General features: G+C 43.7%; 1 protein-coding gene across 5 annotated transcripts in view; it reads left to right on the plus strand.

Moving 5' to 3' along the window:
• The first annotated feature begins 7,580 nt into the window (after positions 1–7,580).
• SRPK1 (SRSF protein kinase 1) overlaps positions 7,581–18,899 on the plus strand; it is a 71,049-nt gene continuing 59,730 nt past the window's right edge. For 4 of the 5 annotated variants that reach the window (XR_004983574.2, XM_036413186.2, XM_036413187.2 and 1 more), the window contains exons 1-2: positions 7,582–7,699; positions 8,215–8,275. Coding sequence is in view for 4 of the 5 variants with exons in the window: in XM_036413186.2 (XP_036269079.1) it covers positions 7,687–7,699; positions 8,215–8,275 (74 nt within the window). In the remaining variant the exon portion in view is untranslated. Of the gene's footprint in view, positions 7,700–8,214; positions 8,276–18,899 lie in introns of all 5 variants that reach the window. The other variant, XM_045573348.1, reaches the window with a different exon arrangement.

Below are 18,899 nucleotides of genomic sequence, written 5' to 3' on the forward strand. Positions count from 1 at the left end.
ATGCAAAACCCTGCCCCTTACTAGTTTGTGTGACTTTGTTTGTGCCTCAGTTTCCTAATCTGTCAGACAGATGATAATAGTAGCTATCTCGTAGGGTTGGTAGGGGTGGAGAGACAACAATGTCTAGTAAACAGTAATTATTATGTAAGAGCTGGCTATTAAGTCCTACAGGTCTCGGCCCATGTTTGTTTTTTTCTTCTCTGCTTTCCAGAGCCCTAAGTCTAATGTCTGGCCTGCAGTGGGTACTCAGTAAATGTTTGTCATGAGGGTGAACATGGTGCAAAGTATCTGGGGGGAAAAATGCTTCCCATTTCAATGTATTTCTTTTAAAAATATATATATATTCTATTGATTATAACAGAGAGGAAGGGAGAGGGATAGAGAGTTAGAAACATTGATGAGAGAGAAACATTGATCAGCTGCCTCCTGCACACCCCCTACAGGAGATTGCCCACAACCCGTACATGCCCTTGACTGGAATTGAACCTGGGACCCTTTAGTTTGCAGGCTGATGCTCTAGCCTAGGGGTGTCGAACTCAATCAGAGAAGGGGCCAAAATCTAAAATCCAGCCTAAATCGCGGGCCGAATGGTTTACTGAACAGTCATAAACTGTCATTGTGATGGAAACGCAGCGGAGTGCAGTGATGACAGCGTGGTGCGGGCCACATTGCAAGGCCTGGCGGGATGGATTTGGCCCGAGGGCCTTGTGTTTGACACATGTACTCTAGCCACTTAGCCAAACCAGTTAGGGCTCAATGTATTTCTTAAATTGTCTTTACTTTGACCCTGAGCTTGCTGAGCTGGAGAAATTAAATCCCCATCCTATGGTGCTCCTCTCACTGCTCAAAATGGGAAAAGGACTTCTGGTTTTCAGTCCCTTACTTTAAAAAAAAAACAAAAAACATATTTTTATTGATTTCAGAGAGGAAGGGAGAGGGAGAAACATCACTGATAAGAGAGAATCATTGATTGGCTGTCTCCTGCATGCTCCCTACTGGGGATCGAGCCCGCAACCTGGGCAAGTGCCCTTGACAGGAATTGAACCCAGAACCTTTCAGTCTGCAGGCCGACGCTCTATCCACTGAGCCAAACCAGCTAGGGCCAGTCTGTTACTTTTATTGTCCATGTCTGCATGGCCCTTTGAACATGTTAAAGATAGCAGAGCATCTCTCCTGGCCTGGCAGCCGCCTAGGGCACCACAGCTCATGATGTTTGCAGTTTACCTTAAATTACATTGGCTTTTATCCTTGGAATCAAGGCAAGAGAAGCATATTCTGCTGAAGATGTGTAAGAAAGGCCTTCTGCTCCTTCCAGGCCTTAGCTGGGCTCCAACATGTCCCTGTTTTGGCAGCTTGCATAGACATGCCGTAAACTTTCTTAGCCATTCCCGCTGTGTCAGACTCCCGAACTGCCGCTTCTTTTAAATTGGCATTTAAAAATAAAATCTACTTTCTCAAAACAAAATGCTTGGGCATATTAAAACGTTTGGCAAAGGCAGGACCTTTGTAGCTGCCAGTTACTGGAAGTTACACCCAGGTGCAGCTTGAATTCTAATCAGCAATTCCTTTGCAGGAGAGGGTAGCAGCCATTCTAATCAGAAGGTGGCTTTGACAAAATGGCTCAGAGTAACTGAATACCACAAACTTTGCCAAGCAGAGCTCTTTCATAACAGCCATCACACACATGAACAAGCAACTCACTTCAGCCGTGAAAACCTGTTTCAATAACACCTCTGGCATTGATCAGGATTGGAACAGCATAATGACGTATGACGGAGTCTACCTCTCTGGTTGCCTGATGATATCTCTGCGGGAGACAGAGTCTGGCTGGGATGCTGTGGTGCTTGCCTTGAGTGAACCTGTCATTCACGCTGTGGCCAGAGCATCCAAAAAGACAGAGAGACCCAGAACACGAGCATAGGAATTCTTTGGTGTCTTCCTACCCTGTTTCCCCGAGAATAAGACAGTGTCTTATATTAATGTTTGCTCCCAAAGATGCGCTAGGTCTTATTTTCAGGGGATGTCTTATTTTTCCATGAAGAAGAATACGGTACACATTTATTGTTAAATGAAAATAAAGGAAATTTATTACCTGTATACGGTACGGTAGTACGGTAGTTGTCAACACAAACCAGACAAACTGTGAATCCTACAGTATCAAGAATTTACTCATTTATTCAATGACAATCATGTCATCATCTTCTGGAACATCATCATAACAATCCAATTCCTGAATTTCCTGGTGAATTTCTTGTGACTCCATTTCTTTCAGAATCAGTGGACCAAATCTCTCATGTTTAGCCTAGGGGGGGCTTTATTTTCAGAGGGATGCCTTATATTTCACTCAGAAGGAAACCTGTAAGTACGTATTTTCCGGCATATAAGACAACTTTTAAAACGAAAAAAAGTCAACCGAAAATCGGGGGCAAAAAACCAAAATTGCACAAAAATTACCTGCAGATCTTGATGGCAAAGTAAGTCTTTTCTTTGAAGTGAGGGGTAGTCTTATACAGCGAATATAGGCCTAAACCTATGTTTTAACTGTAAGATTAGGGGGTCGTCTTATACGCCGGAAAATACGGTAGGTCTTATTTTCGGGGAAACACGATACTAATGAATGTCTAACATGTTAGCTTGTTTTCTTTTTGTTGTTGTTAATCCTCACCCAAGGACATTTTTTCCATTGATCTTTAGAGAAGGTGGAAGGGAAGGAGGGAGAGAGGGAGGGAAGAGAGAGAAACATCGATTGGTTGCCTCTTGTATGGGCCCCGGGGGCTGGGGATCAAACTTGCAACCCAGGTATGTGCTCTTGACTGGGAATCAAACCTTGACCTTTCAGTGTGCAGGCTGATGCTCTAACCGCGGAGACCACCAATCAGAGCTCACTTGTTTTCTTGATATACATGTGGGCAGGGAAAATCCTCATCACTTCGCACTTCGCTAGCAGGCTTTGTTACCAGTGAAGAAGAACTGAGCACTGGGCGTGATCAGCTTAGGTCAGTTTGCAATCCTTGCTGCCTCCCCAGAGCACTCCCAGGGAGCAGAGCAGGGGCCCTACCAGCCTCGGAACCACGGATCTCTCTAACATCCTCCTTCCTGGAGGATGCCCTCCCCTTCTCCAACCTTCACGCACAGCCAGAGTATCCAAACTGCCAATGCCAAGACCTCAGAGAACTTACATGCTTTCCTGCCCTACCAAAGCTTTTATTCTCTCATCTCCTCCATCCACTGCCTTCGCCCCTTCACTCCAGCAGTTTCCTTGTGAAGCTTAAGCCTTCATAGAACAAAGCCAGAAAGGGGGTTATTTCTGCGTGGTTTCTGGTCTCTAGCCTCTCCAAGGATCAGGGAGCCCACGAAGGTGGCTCACTTGCTTGGAAAGTTCTGGCTGCCTTGGGTGTTTCCGTAGACTGCCCAGACAGGCTGTGCTGGCTAATCTGTTTGCCCTCCATAATCACCCTCCTCCCTCCTCCACCCTTCTCTGTGCCTAAGAGGCTGGGGGAGGGTGGCACAGTCCTGCTGGGAGACTGATCACCCTGGCACCCTTCTGACTCCCAGTTGGGTTTTGTCAATGGGAGGTGTTAGCCTGAGAGGGTGAGAGGAGAAAGAAGTTGGGTGTTTATTTCCCTGCTGGACCACGATTACTTCCCTTTGTCAAAGGACACAGCTGCTGTCAGACAGCCCTTTTTTACCATGACAGCTCTTAGGGGTTGAATAGTGTCCCCCCCAAAAAAATGCATTGCAGTCCAACAGACAGGACCTTAGAAAGAGACCTTATTTGGAGATACGGTTTACAGCGGTGACCACGTTAAAAGGAGGTCACTGGGATGAGTCCTAACCCAATGTGACTGGTGTCGTTATGAAAAGGAGAAATGAGGACACAGACTCAGACACACATAGAGGGAAGACATACGAAGAGACACGGAGAAGACAGAATCTATAAACCAAGGAGAAGAGAACAGATCCTTCCCTCACAGTCCTCAGACGGAACCAACCCTACTGACATTTTGGTTTCAGACGCGTTCAAGCCTCCGGAACTGAGAGACAGTGCATTTCTGTTTGTGGTAGTTTGAGATGGCAACTCCAGTAGATTCATACAAGCTGTGGCTGGCTTCTGGAAACACCTCCAGCCCTGCCCCTTCAAGCCGAGAGGTGGTAAGGAGTCCTGCTGTTACTCCCTGGATGCCTCATCATCTCTGTGGGTGTCCCTTAAACATACCCACACCCCAACCTGTTCATTCAATTATCTTCAATTATTCTTGAATGTGCCATGTGTTTCCAGATACTCAAGTTTAGATTACAATTATTTTCCAATATACTTCACAAAACTATCGCAAGGGCAAGATAAAGTTCTTTGGGTTCTCCAATTATGTAGATATCTACTGGGAATCTTACATCATTCATAATAGAGTATCTGATATGCTCTCACTTTCGTCCGTGGTCCATTTCATCTCACAGGACACTGGGAAAGCCATTAGGGGAAGTGATCGTTTGGATAAAAACTTTGGACCAAGTGTAAGAGTTTGTGGTAACCAAGGCAGGGAACATTGGTTGTAATGAAATGTATGTCCTACACTTTAGGAGCTCAGATGTCAAAAATCTCCAAGAAGCATTAGGGAAGACCCCAGGGCAGTCTTAAAAAGTAAGTTAGCTCAAGAGGAATGGATCTTTTCAGGAATTAAATTCTGACATTGCCCACAAGCAGTAAACAGTACGATGGCTCATGTTCTCTGAATAATTAATTCTACTTTTAAAAGGACTTGCAGAAAAACAGCGGTGGGAGAGGGGTATACAGGTAACAAAATGGACACCAAAAAATGGCCGCTACTTTTAAGAATAACTTCTGGCTTTCCCTGCCCACAGCTCACAAACATGGTGAACGTTCCTAAACCCGCCAAACTTTCTGTAGGAAGTGTGGCCAGCATCAACCCCACAGAGTAACACCGTACAAGAATGGCAAGCCTTCTCTGTGCACTTTGTGGGTTGGCAGGCAGCAGAGTGGCCATGGAGGGTGGATTAAGCTGGTTTTCCGGGGGGGGGGGGGGGGGAAGAGTCTAAAACTACAAAGAAGATTGTGCTGAGACTTGAATACATTGAGCCCAATTGCAGAGCTAAGAGGATGCCGGCTATTAAGAGATGCAAGCATTTTGAACTGGGAGGAGATAAGAAGAGAAAGGGTCAAGTGATCTTGTTCTAAGTTTCATATTTTGTTTTATTACTAGTATATAGTTTTATTACTAGTATATAGACAATAAAATCTTGATGTGTTCACTTAAAAAAAAAAAAAAAAAGGGAACTTCTGGAAGGGTAAATTCCAGACTAGGACAAGTTTGCGAAATTGGGGGTTAGGGGGAGGGAGTGATTTTTTAAAGTTATTTTAAAGCGAGAAGCACAAAACAAGATACAGGCTTTAAAATATGGGGGGGGGGGGAGGGAATACAAACTATCTCATATAAACAGTTAGAGAACAGGTGTGAAGAACTGAAGCATGCTGGGTGAAAAAGGAGAGCTGGTCAATTCTGGGAACTTAGTTTGGGAACTTGACATGGACTCTGGAAAACAATCTCAAATGGAGTCCTTAAACAGAGGGGAGAGAAACAATAGTCTGTCAGAGTTGGAATAGGTATGTCTGATTCACGCCAAGCTAAAATTACTTCCTTTTTGATGGCTCTGCATTAACTTATCTGGTTTTAGCACAGCTCTCATGGTATCCCTCTGAGTGCCATCTCTCTTATCTACACATTTGTCATAAACTGCACATCATTTATTGTACTTGTTGGACTCTGTGCTAGCCACCAAGGTTACATAAAGTAAAACCCAAGCAGGGTCCCTACGCTCAGAGTTTGCTTCCTGGAGGGGGAAACATTCCCGATTCTGGGGTTTGTCTCAGCGACAGCTCCTCCTCTTTCCTAAACCACACGTGATTTTCCTGAGCCAGCAGAACCCTCAGCCTCCAGGGCTGCAGTGTGTGTTCCTACTCTTTTGTTCTCACCTACCGAGTGGGGAGGAAACTGGGTTGCAGTTTTCTGTGGCCAACAAGGGGTGTCCTCTTTTGCAAAACACCCAGAAATGCTACCATTCAGGTTCCATGCAACAGATATTAATTGGCTAATTTTACTAATTGGCTAACCTACATTTCCAGCCTCCCATTCCAAGTCATCCCTTCAGTCACTCCCAGTCCCAGCCCTTGGCCATACATTTCCAAGTCTGGGCCTTTTTGCTCAATTGATTTTCTCATTCTGGAATGTCTGGTATATCCTTCTCCACCTATGAAATTCTACACCTTTCTCAAGACCCAGCTCCAAAACCTCCTCCCCGATTGGACTTACTTTGCTCAATAAAATCCTGCCCAAGTCCCCACACTTGACTTATGCAGCATGATTGTACTGTCAATTAATTACTGTCTATCACTCTGTCTTCCCCACTAGAGTCTAACTTACTTGAGAGCAAGGATCTTCAGAACTCCCATCCCGTCCGGCTACAGCACTTCACAACCAGAGTTGGTAAACTAAGGCCTGAGCCAAAAATGGTTGAAATAATTGAAAAGAAGTTCAACAGAAGAATAATGTATTGTTAAATTACATGAAATTCAAATGTCGGGGACTGTAAATAAAGCTTTATTGTAACACGTAGCCTCTCATTTCTATGACTGCTTTTGAGTTCCAGTGGCAGAGTTGAGTAGTTGAAAAAGAAACCTTATGGCCCACAGGTCTTAATACTTACCATCTGACCCTTCACAGAAAATTTCACTCACCCTGCTTTACAATAAGGGCTTGACGACCGAATCATTGGGGCCAGACACCAAGATTTCCTTTCTTTGACTAGTAGAGGGAATAACTAGTTTGTCTTTAAGTTGCCCCGAACATCAAATGAGATAATGACTTATTAAAGTATAAAAGCACCATATAAAGATAACTGTGTTTTTCATGTACTGAAAAGACAATAAAGTGGTAAAATAAAATAAAAAAACTACTTTTATTCTTCCTTTACAGCCTTTATTTAAATTTTGAAACTTATAAGAAATTTCACTATTTTCCTTTTAATTTACATTCAATATTATTTTATATTAGTTACAGAATAATGGTTAGACAATCATATACTTTACAAAGTGTACCCCAATATTTCCAGAACCCACCTGGCATCGTACGTCATTACAACACGATTGACTATATTTCCTATTTAAGTGACAATGGGTTTACAGGTCCCTTCCAGTCTTTCTTTTGTGTTGCTCGTCCTTCCTTTTCTTTCTTTCTTCTTCCCTCCCTTTCATTACATAGTTTCTCAATTGGCGAAGGCACTGGGCACGCTCCATCCCTCTTACAGACCAGGAAACTGAGGCCAATTCCAATTGGGGGCGGGACTCCACTCGGCGCGCAGGGAGCCCTCATGGAGTCTACCAAAGCGAACAAGCCTCCCGGCCCGGCTTCGGAGCCTCCTTCTCCATCATCTCTTCGTGGCAGACGCTCCACATTCTTTCCTCCCCGCTCCTTAGCCCCGCGCCCCCATTCTTCACGGCCCCCCCTTCCCGGGAGCAGGTGGTAGGCTTCGCGCTCACCGCGCAGGCGCGCGCCGCCGCGGGGCGGGGCGGGAACTGGGGGCGGGGCGCGCGCGGCTCGCTTTTGGGCCGCGGCGGGAGCCGGCGTCGCCGCCTCTCGAGTGCGCAGGCGCCTGGCGGTTACCGGTCTCGCCATGGAGCGGAAAGGTGAGCGGCGAAGCGGCCTTCGCCACGAGGGGCAACGGCCGCCGGGGCGAGGCCGGGGCAGCGCCGGGAGCTTCGCTGAGCCGCCGCAGTCGGGTACCCGGCAGCGCGGCGCCCCTCCACTGAGGTGGCGCCGCCCCTGAACCCCCGCCTCAGGGCTGCGGGTCCGCGCCCCTCCGCCCAGGCGTCCTTCCACGCCGGCAGTCATCTCCCCTTGTTCCCCGCCGGGCCGGCCCGCGTCTTGGGGCCGCTGCCGGACCTCGCTCCCCGCGGGCGAGGCAGATCCCCGCCCGCCGGGCCCCTGCCCCGGCCCGAGCCCCCGCCGGCGCACCCCGCCTCGGCGCCGCTCCGCGCCCCGTGGGCCGCCCGCCTCCTGGCCGACCGCTTCGCCGGCGCCCCGGAGCCGCCCCTGCGGCGGACCCCGCAGCCGGGCCTCGCGCCGCTGCTCGGTCTCCACCCGCACCTGGGTCACCTCCTTTCCTCCACATTCGCCCTTCATCCACCCCTCTCTCCTGCAGTGCTTGCGCTCCAGGCCCGAAAGAAAAGGACCAAGGCCAAGAAGGACAAAGCCCAAAGGAAGTGAGTCTGGAACCCCCGCACCCCGCTCTCAGGGTTTCCTCCCGCACCTCCCCGTCTCACGTCTCGGATGGGCACCGGGTTCGGGCCCCCCGCGGCTCAGCCACATGGCCCCCGGCGGCCTGGTAGGGTCGCTCCCCGCGAACCCGTGGAAGGAAGGGGGCGTCCGTGGCCCGAGGCCCGGCCTGGGTCTCCGCACCTCCGTGCTGCTGCGGAGGCTGTTGGAGGAGGACGGAGCCCGTGGGAGGCACACAGGCTCCCCGGGCCTGGGCCTCGCTCCCCGCGGAGCTGGTGCATCACTACCCGGCCGTCCCTGCACGCCGAGCTCTCCCAAACCTGCTTCCAAGTCCGCACAGCAGGCCGCCAGGGAGTTCCTGAATGAGTCTGCCGTGTTTTGGCCCCTTTTCTAGGGGAGGGCGAGGAGCTTTCCCCTGGGCTAGTCAGCTTCCTGAGCCTCCGCTCGCGGGGTGCAGACCGACCACTGCGTCCACAGCCGGTATCTCTCCCCGCCTCGCCTCCCCCGGAACCCCCAGCCCTCGCTCTGAACGCAGATACCTTCTGGAGTGGGCATCACAATGGCGCAGGAAAGGTCTCAGCCAACGCTGTTGGTGATGCTGCTTTGCTGTGTGAAGTGCCAAAGGTCTGGTTTTATCAGCAGGATGCATAACCTGAGCGCTATTGTGGGAAACAAAAGTTGGAGCCAGCTTCGTAGAAACGCCCGGTAGAGGGCTTCTGCAAGTGAGGCTCCGTCTCGAGAAGTTTTCTCTCGTACTAACGTTTAATCGCAAAGAGTCTTGGAAATTGTCAGACAGTTTGGGGGGGGGGGGGAAGTGCACTATTTTCTTGGCACTTTTCCGTTTACTTGATGTTCCGTGGAGTTGTATACCGTCTAGTTCTTTCTGAGCTGATGAAACGCATGTCAAGGCTTTTCCTGGGTTGCCCTACTGAAGGGACAGTGCTAGGTAGGGGTGCTTGTTATTGGTGGCTACCTACTGTTTCAGAGCACATAATGACTTCTGTCAATAGAGCGGAAGTGGTAGGGGACCTCACCTCTTGCTCCATTTCTATCAGCTGTCTTAGGAAGTTTCTTGTTTTGTAAAGTGCTTGGTAACCAACGCATTTAAATGTGGATTATTGAAAAAACAATTCCCACATTGGTTTAATGGAAACAGCAAGGAGCTAACCTGATTCTAATATGCAGTGGGAATTTAAAATGTTACTCATTTTCTTTTTGTATCTTAGTTTTGTTATTCTTTGTGGAGCTGATATGAATATGTTATAAAACAGTTTTTGCTAATGTAAGGAGGCGATGATTTTGTTATTTTCCGTATTAGAAGTCCTCTGTCCTGGTCTTCAAACACGGAAATTAATTTTTATATTGGCCTGAATCTATAATTTGGGAGGTATATAGATATAGATGATCACATACTTTATTTTTACACATATTATTTATTACTTTGGATTACCTATTTAGACTATATGCCTTATTCTAAAACTGAACTATATGTACTTTATCAGTTACCCCTCCATTTACTAATTAAACCTACTTATTTCTGTTCTTAATTATTTCCATACTTGAGTAAAAGCAAGTTAATAGTACAGATAATCTACAGTATTTTGCTGATATTTAATCCTATGGAACTTTGACTCCTGAAATGTATGTGAATGAACCAATACTATTTACTTATAGAGTCAAAGGTGCTTTATTTATTTATTTATTTATTCTTCAATTAATACCCTTTCTTAATAATTTTACCTTTTTTTTCTCTAACCTCCTCTTAAGTAGCTGAAATGTCTAATTAATTAAGTTGTTTAGAGTACAAGCCCCATCTGACTCAGGTAACTTGACTCTGTTCCATGACTCTTGATTCCAGTCATTTCACCAAGGCAAGCTGTTAGTTACAGGAGATAATCAGGGAGAAGGTCTGAGGAAGAAGCATGCCATAGAGTTTGGTCAGAGTTAGATCTGGTTTGAATTTTGATTTTGCCATTTTTTAGCAATTTGTCCTTTGTAACTAAGTTAAGAAATAATCTTACACGCTCTTAATGTCTGGTAGCTCAGTCATAATGAAAATTGATAAGGACCAAGCATTTAAATGAAAAAATTTAGAAACTTTTGAAAGTACAACAGTAATGGCATCCTGGTAATTTAGTCATGGTATTGAGACAGTCGGAAGTGCTTTTCGGTCCCCTGGTTTTGTAGATCTTAAACCTAGAACCTGCATACTAGTACATGAAACAGTACACCCATGGTACTGGAGCTGGTTGTAGCAGGGTCAATACTGGAATCAGGGCTCCTGCCTTGGGCTTCTTAGGGTGTTTCCTTTGGGTTCATATACTGTGTTGAAAGATTTTACTTTGAGGATTTTTAGTTGTCTTATTTGAGGAAATCCTCTTTCATTTCACTTTTTCAGACTCTTACATTAACTTGTTGGTGATAATCTGTATTTTACTTTGTAGATAAGGAAATTGAGATTTTTAAGTTACTCCCCTATAAAATTGTCAAGTTAGGATTCCAACCGGAGTTGACATATCCCAAAGTATACTGCTGTCACCAAGTGACGGTTTCTTTCTTTGTGGCGGAGGACAAATAAGGCAGAGGCTGAGTGAAGGAGGCGTCTGAATAAGGGACCTGGATGCCTTAGGCACCCTTCCCTGCCCACTGATGATTCTCTGAGAGGGCAGAACGCTCTATCTCCCTTTGAGCTTTTGGTTTTCAATATGTATACCAGTAGCTGGACCTTGATCTGTTAGTCAAGAGGTTTTATAATTTAACAGTTAAACTGCTTATGAAATTACTTCATGAAATATAATTCCTGAATGGATTTTATATATAATAATTTTATTAGGAATTTAATCTGGACAGTAATTTTTACTTTATTTGCAGTTAAAGAACTTTGTGGGTTTAGGAAAAATTTGGTAGCTGGAGAAGTGTTTTTTCTTATTCTAGTATTTAACTGCTCTATGAAGGCAGAGCGGAGATGGTTTTATTTAATTTTCCAAAAATGTAATTGTTACATTAAAAATTTAGAAGAGAAAAATACTTTTAAATTTCCAAGATTTTTATTCAGCAGTGAGTAGAGTACATAAGCCAATTTTAAAAAATTAAATGGTATTGCCCTGGCTCGTGTGGCTCAGTAGAATAAGCATTATCCTACGCACCAAAAGGTCACTGGTTGGATTCCCAATCAGCACAGCGCACATACCTGGGTTGCAGGTTCGATTCTTGGATTAGGGTACATGCTGGAGGCAGCCAATCAATGTTTCTCTCTCTCTCCTTCCTTTCTAAATCAATTTTAAAATCTGTTTTTAATTAAATGATACTGGGTACTTTTTACACTGAACAATGTCCCTTGGAAATTGGTTCTGTATCAGATCCATATAGTGCAGTCTTACGACATTTTTTAAGGTCTGTTTTTTGTTGTTTTGAAGGTCACTTTATCAAATTTTTCAACTACTTTGACACGAAGTAATTTCAGAAAGTTATCAGAAAGCACAAAATAAGTTAAATATACTTTGTTCATTTTCAGAGAAGCATAGTAGTAGCACTGTTCACCAAAGCCAGTTGGCAGGAGCATATGATAAACCATCTTGATTTGTACCAATGCATGCCTTTATTTGTACAGATGAAGATATAAGGCCAAATGCTATTGGGTTATTTATTTATTTAGGGCAGACAGGCAGATAGACATTGTTTTGTTGAATGCATTTACGTACACATTCGTTTGTTGCTTTTTTTTATGTGCCCTGTCTGGAGAGTAAACCTGCAACCTTGGCATTTTTGCGCCAATGCTCAAACCAAATTGAGCAACCTGACCAAGACTGCTATTGAGTCCTAACATTTCGGGTGGCATAGTGCATTGGACAATATTGATAGGTATTCTAGAATAGCTTATCGAGGAACTTGAGGGCATTTAATATATATTTTAACTACTATAAAGAACTGTCACTAATAGCAGTAAACAAACATCAATGACATAGAGTTTGGAGTTGGTACAATGAGTCATGTTGATTATCTTTTATATTATTTACTTTACTCAAATTCTAAATGTTTTGAGTTACACTAGGCATTTTAAAAAAGACTCCTAGTCCTTGAGAACTTTTGTTTCCTGAAATACTAGGGTAGGCTTGTTTTGTAACTGATTAAAATGTAATTTATGGGCACTCGTATCTTCTCATTCACTTGCTCTTAATCCCTTGTTGCTCTTCAGCCTGTGCATGTCTCTTTCAACAAAGCAGTTTGATCAAAGATGCAGGTTCTGTCTATATATCAGTTTGCTCTCTTGATATTCTAGTACTCATTTTAATGTTTTTCTTGATTTTTTGATTTTTAAAAAATATTTTTTATTTCAGAGAGGAAGTGAAAGGGAGAGAGAGAAACATTAATGATGGGAGAGAATCATTGATTGGCTTCCTCCTGCACACCCCCTACTGGGGATCAAACCCGCAACCCAAGCATGTGCCCTTAACGAATGGAATGCAGGACCCTTCAAGGGTCTGTAGGCCAACACTCTATCCACTGAGCTAAAATAGCCTAGGGCTTTATTGATTTTTTTAGAGAGAAACATCAATCCGCTACCTCTTGCATGCTCCTATGCGTGTCTTAATTTGTGTCTACGTTTCTCTTTTTCATAGAGACACTAGTTATATGGATTATGGTTCATCCTAATGAATTCATCTTAACTTGATTATCTCTGTAAAGATCCTATCTTCAAATTACCTTCTGAGTTACTGGAATTAGGACTCCACTATATATTTATTGGAGCTGGGGCACAGTTTTATGCATTACACAGTCCGTCCCTAGAAGAGAAAGCCTTGGGAGATGCTGCTATTCTTCATTCCTCAAGAGAGAAAGAAATGGAAGTTCAACTTCACATGTAAATAAACTGATTTCTAAAAATAAGTTGAATAAATGAACAAATATTTGCTTGTTCCTTTTCCCTTATTTCCTGCACACAATGCTAAAATTTATATATTAGGCACTCTACTAAGCATAGGAAAAGCATAACCTGTATAGTCCCTATAAGGTAGATACTTTTCCTTCCCTCATTTTACACACTGGGCAATTGAGACACAAAGAGCTTCCTGAATTAGCAGTTTATTTAAAATCATGGAGCCCTGGTAAGCTATCATTCAAACCTAAGTCTTCCTGATACCAGAGACCTTGGCTAAAGTGTCTCCTGGATCTTTGCGTTCTAGTTCTACATTTTACCACCACCTTGCCAAAGGAATATTTCTAAAGCACTGCTTTTGTAGGGTTACTCTGCTGCTTAAATCTCTTGAAGACTTCCTTCCACATAAAATACTTAATGCTTGACATCTAAAACTCTTCAGTCTAGTTCCATGGGGTTACTGGTGGGTGGGGACATAATGGACTTCGATTGAAGAAAAACATGTAATAGTGAAAGATGAAAGAGAAGATACATGCCCTGTATGTATCTTTGAGCAAAATAAAGTCTGGGAATTTGGGGAGGAAGACAATAAAATTTCAAGTGCTGAAGACATATAAAGCAAGATGGAAGGGGGTTAGGTATGGCATGCAGCGAACGGCTCTTTTATATAACAGGGTCAGGGAAGTTCTCTGGAAAGTTAACACTAACACAGACCTAAAGAAAGAAGGTCAGAGATGGGTTTGAATGGCAATGAAAAGTCAGATCATGTAAGGCTTTGTAGGCCATTGTGAAAACATTTATTTTGAATGTAGTGGTTGCCTAATATGGTTTTTTTTAATTAAAGATCATCAGTTTTTGTTTGTTTCTTTTTAAGAATAATTGAATCTAAAATGCTTCCTGTGGAAACCTAGGCTGCTGAGATTAGAGGGTCACAGACTACCATCTAGTGGCTGTTTATCATAAGCTAGAGGCCAATTGCAGGAAGATTCCTGCAAGAATAGGGCTTCCTGCAGCCATCTCTGTCGCCCTGCCTGCTTTCCTCCCTTCTCCACCACCTCATCTACTTCCCTCTCTTCTCTGCTGTCCAGCTTGTTTCTCTGTATCTTCACTCCCTTCTCAGCGCTTGGCTTCCTTCTATGCTTTCTTCAGTCTTCACTCTGCGCCTGGATATGCAAATTAACCGTCCTCTTGGCTGAGCTAATTTGCATACTCACTCCTGATTGGCTGATAAGCGTATCTTGTGGCTGTAGCAGAGATACGGTCAATTTGCATGTTTCTCTTAATTAGATTGGATGTGGGTGAGCTGTCCAGAAAATAAGCAGGCTTACAGAAGTTTGTGTTGCCAACTTAGTCATATAAATGAAAAATGTGGATGCCTGGAAAAACCTTCATTTATGAACTGTTTGGATATGTTATAGATATTGTGCCTCTTTACCTCTAAATACATTCATTTATATTACTAGAGGCCTGGGGATCAGGTCAAAATCAGCAGTCCAACAGCCCCCAAGAGGTCCCAGAGTGCGAGAGGGTAATCTGCAAAATTGCTGTTGCTTGGCAGCTCCTGCATTGAGTGTCTGCCCCCGATGGTCATAACTACTCGCTTGGGCTTTTATATATATAGATCAAATATATGATAATTATCAAAATTGAAAATGGACTTTTCTCTAGATCTGCTCTGCTGTATGGTTCCATTCTAAGACCTTTCATTATGAAGAGCTATTAGTTTGCTGCAGGCCAGATTTCAAGAACTCTCAAGAAGCAAGGAAAATCTTAATACCTTGGTTTTGGATTAATCCAGGGATAGTTTTAATTATTAAAAACAGAAGGAAGGGAATATAGTTGTCTCCTCTTACTTGCAGTTTTGTTTTCTGCAATTTTAGTCACCTGTGATAAACCAGGGTCTGAAAATATTAAATGGAACTTCCAGAAGTAAACGATTCATAAGTTTTAAATTGGTGCTATTTCAAGTGAAATCTCACACCCACCCTTCTCCATCCAGCCCAGGACATGAATCATCCCTTTTTATCCAGTGTAAAAAGGGATGATACACACCATATATGCTGTCCACTTAGTAGCTATCAGGGTTTTGAGAGTGACTATTGTGGTATCACAGTGCTTGTGTTCAGGTTACCTTTGTTTTACTTATTATAATAATGGCTCCAATGTCATTTATATAACTTCTTTCATAGTGTATTTTTATACTTGTTCTATTTCATTATTGTTGTTGCTAATCTCACAACGCCTAGTTTACAAATTAAACTTTATCATAGGTATTCGTGTATAGAGGGAAAACATAGGTACAGTACTATCCACAGTTTCAGGCATCCACTGGGGTTCTTGGGACACATCCCTGTTGAAAAAAGGGAGACTACTATACCTTATTTTTATTTATTATTATTGTGACTTTTTCAACACATTTTTATTGATTTCAGAGAGGAAAAGAAAGGGAGAGAGAGATAGAAATATCAATGATAAGGGAGATTCATTGATTGGCTGCCTCCTGTATGGATGGAGCCCACAACCCAGGCTTATACCCTTGATCGGAATCAAACCTGGGACCCTTCAGTCTGTAGGCTGAGACCCTACCCACTGAGCCACACTGGCTGGGGCTAACTTGTTTTTATTGAGTTATAATTTAGAAACAATATAATGAATTCATTTTTAAGAGTGCAATTTAATATATTTTGGCAAATGAGTGCATCCATGTAACCAGCGCTCCAGTCAAGGCTGGAACATTTTCTTTACTGCAGGAACTTCCAGGCTCTCAGCCTCCCTATCCTGGCCCTAGGCAACCACCAGTCTTCTTTCTGTCGGTGATGAGTGTGGCTGGTTAGCAACCCTACCTAATAAAAGAGTAATATGCAAATTAACCATCACTCAGCTACACCCACATGCCATGCCCACAAACCAATCAGAACGAGTATGCAAATTAACCCCAACCAAGATGGCTGCGACCACAGAGAGCAGGAGGGGAGCTTGGGTTTCCCAGGCAATGGAAGAAGTGCCGGCCTAAGCCTCCACCCAAGGCTACAAAGTTTCAATTATAGAAGGTAAACAAATCCAAACAGAAATGGCCGCAGCCGCCAAAACCGGTTTGGCTCAGCGGTAGAGCATCGGTCTGCAGACTGAAAGGTCCCAGGTTCGATTCCAGTCAAGGGCATGTACGTTGGTTGCAGGCACATCCCTACCCCCTACTGGGGATGTTCAAGAGGCAGTTGGTCGATGTTTCTCTCTCATCGACGTTTCTAGCTCTCTATCTCTCTCCTTTCCTCTCTGTGAAAAATCAATAAAATATATTAAAAAAAAGAAATGGCCGCAGCCACGGAGCAAGCAGGAGGCTTGGCTCGGCTCCAGGTTACAAAGTTTCAATTGCAGAAGGTAAATTCCAGATACCAGGGCCTCCACTTGGGTCGCCGGGGGGCATGGCTTGCCTGCAAACCACTATAGGCCCCTTGCTCAGGCCACCCCCTACCCCAAGGGAACCCCCACCCTGATCCAGGACAACCTTCAAGGCAAACCAGCTGGCCCCCACCCATGCAACAGGCCTCTACCCTATCTATTGATAATGAGAGTAATATGCAGATTGACCATCATTCCAACACACAATATGGCTGCCCCCATTTGGTCAAAGATCCTGCCCCTATGTGGACACAAGATGGCCACCACAAGATGGCCAGCAGGGGAGGGCAGTTGGGAGGCATCAGGCCTGCAAGGGAGGGCAGTTGGAGGCGATCAACCCTGCAGGGGAGGACAGTTAGGGTGACCAGGCTGGCAGAGGAGGAAAGTTGGGGACAAACAGGCTGGCAGGGGAGCAATTAGACATCAATCAGGCTAGCATGGGAGTGTTTAGGGGGTGATCAAGTTGGCAGGCAGAAGCGTTGGGAACCAGCAGTTCTGGATTGTGAGAGGGATGTCTGTCTGTTTAGACCCGACCCTCGAGGGGTCCCAGATTGGAGGGGGTGCAGGCTGGGCTGAGGGACATACCCCCCCTCCCACCTCCATGCACGAATTTTGTGCACTGGGCCTCTAGTTTTATATAAAAAGCCAAAATTTTCCAAAATGACTGTACCTTTTAATATTATCACCAACAGTGTATGAAAACTTCAATTACTTTACATTTTTTAATTGAATTTGTTGGGGTGACACTGGTTAACCTGTTAACCGAGCAGGACCTATAAATACGTCAAACACTATCGGGAACAGGGTAGGACGTATGCATACGTCCTTGAAATATATGTTGCGCCCTGAGAGGGACGGTATATATTTTTTGTAATCTTTATAATTGTTTGTAAAATTTATAATTTTTTATATTTTATTGATATTTTACAGAGAGGAAGAGAGAAGGATAGAGAGAAACATCAATGAGAGAGAATCATCGATCAGCTGCCTCTTGCACACCCCCTATGGGGGATGCGCCCGCAACCAAGGTACATGCCTCTGACTGGAATCAACCAGGGACCTTTCAGTCCCCAGGCGGACGTTCTATCCACTGAGCCAAACCAGTTTCGGCTATAATTTTTTAATTTGATGTTTCCATTTTTTTGTTGGTATTCTTTTCTATTTGTAATTTTGTGTTTTCTTTGTGCTTTATATATAAATAAATGAAAAAATATATATTTCATTTATTTTAATTAAGTATAAATAAAAAAATAATAATATAAAATTACATCCGCTGGGCGTGACGTACTGACACGTCCTAGTGAAAGAGTATGCGCCTGTTGTACATTGCGTAATTAAAAAGGGAACTCCCCGGTTAACAGATTAACAAAATTATACACGTTTCATCATCTGTACACTGTGTTGTGCTTTTACCTTTCCAAGTCATGTCTCTGTCCATCACCATTTATCCCTCCTATCCTCCACTTTCCTCTATACCCTTTCCCCTGGCAGTTATCACACTGTCATCTGTGTCCATGAGTTTTTGCTCTTTTTTTTTTCCCCTCAATCCCTCTTCTACCCCCCACCTAGCCTCCTTTCTTCTGACAGCTGTCAGTCTACTATCATGAGTCTGTCACTATTTTGCTAATTAATTTATTTTGTTTATTAGTTTTCACATATGAGTGAAATCATATGGTACTTGTCTTTGACTCACTTATTTCACTTAGCATAATTCTCCAGATCCATTCATGCTGTCCCAAAAGATAAGATTTCTTTCTTTTTTTTATAGCTGAGTAGTATTCCATTGTGTAAATGTACCACAGCTTTTTTATCCACTCAACTACTGATGGGCACCTGGGCTCCTTCCAAATCTTGGCTATTGTGAATAATGCTACAATGAACGTGGGGGTGCATATATCCTTTTGAATTCATGTTTTGGGTTTCTTTGGATAAATTCCAGGAAGTGGGATCACTGGGTCATAGTGTAGTTTCATTTTTAATTTTTTGAGTTAACCATACTGCTTTCCATAGTGGCTGCACCATTTTGCATTCCTACCAGCAGCACTGCACAAAGGTTCCCTTTTTTCCACATCTTCACCAACACTTGTTTGGTGATTTATTGATAGCCACTATGACATTTGTGAGGTGATATCTCATTGTGGTTTTAATTTGCATTTCTCTGATGGGTTAGTAACATTGAGCATGTTTACATATGCTCATTGGCCATCTGTATGTCCTCTTTGGAGAAGTATATTTGTCCTTTGTCCATTTTTAAATTGGGTTGTTGGGTTTTTTGGTGTTGAGAATTATAAGTTCTTTTTTTTTTTAATATATTTTATTGATTTTATACAGAGAGG

Source organism: Pipistrellus kuhlii, unplaced genomic scaffold (genome assembly GCF_014108245.1).
Source record: "Pipistrellus kuhlii isolate mPipKuh1 unplaced genomic scaffold, mPipKuh1.p scaffold_m20_p_5, whole genome shotgun sequence".
Lineage (NCBI taxonomy): Eukaryota > Metazoa > Chordata > Mammalia > Chiroptera > Vespertilionidae > Pipistrellus > Pipistrellus kuhlii.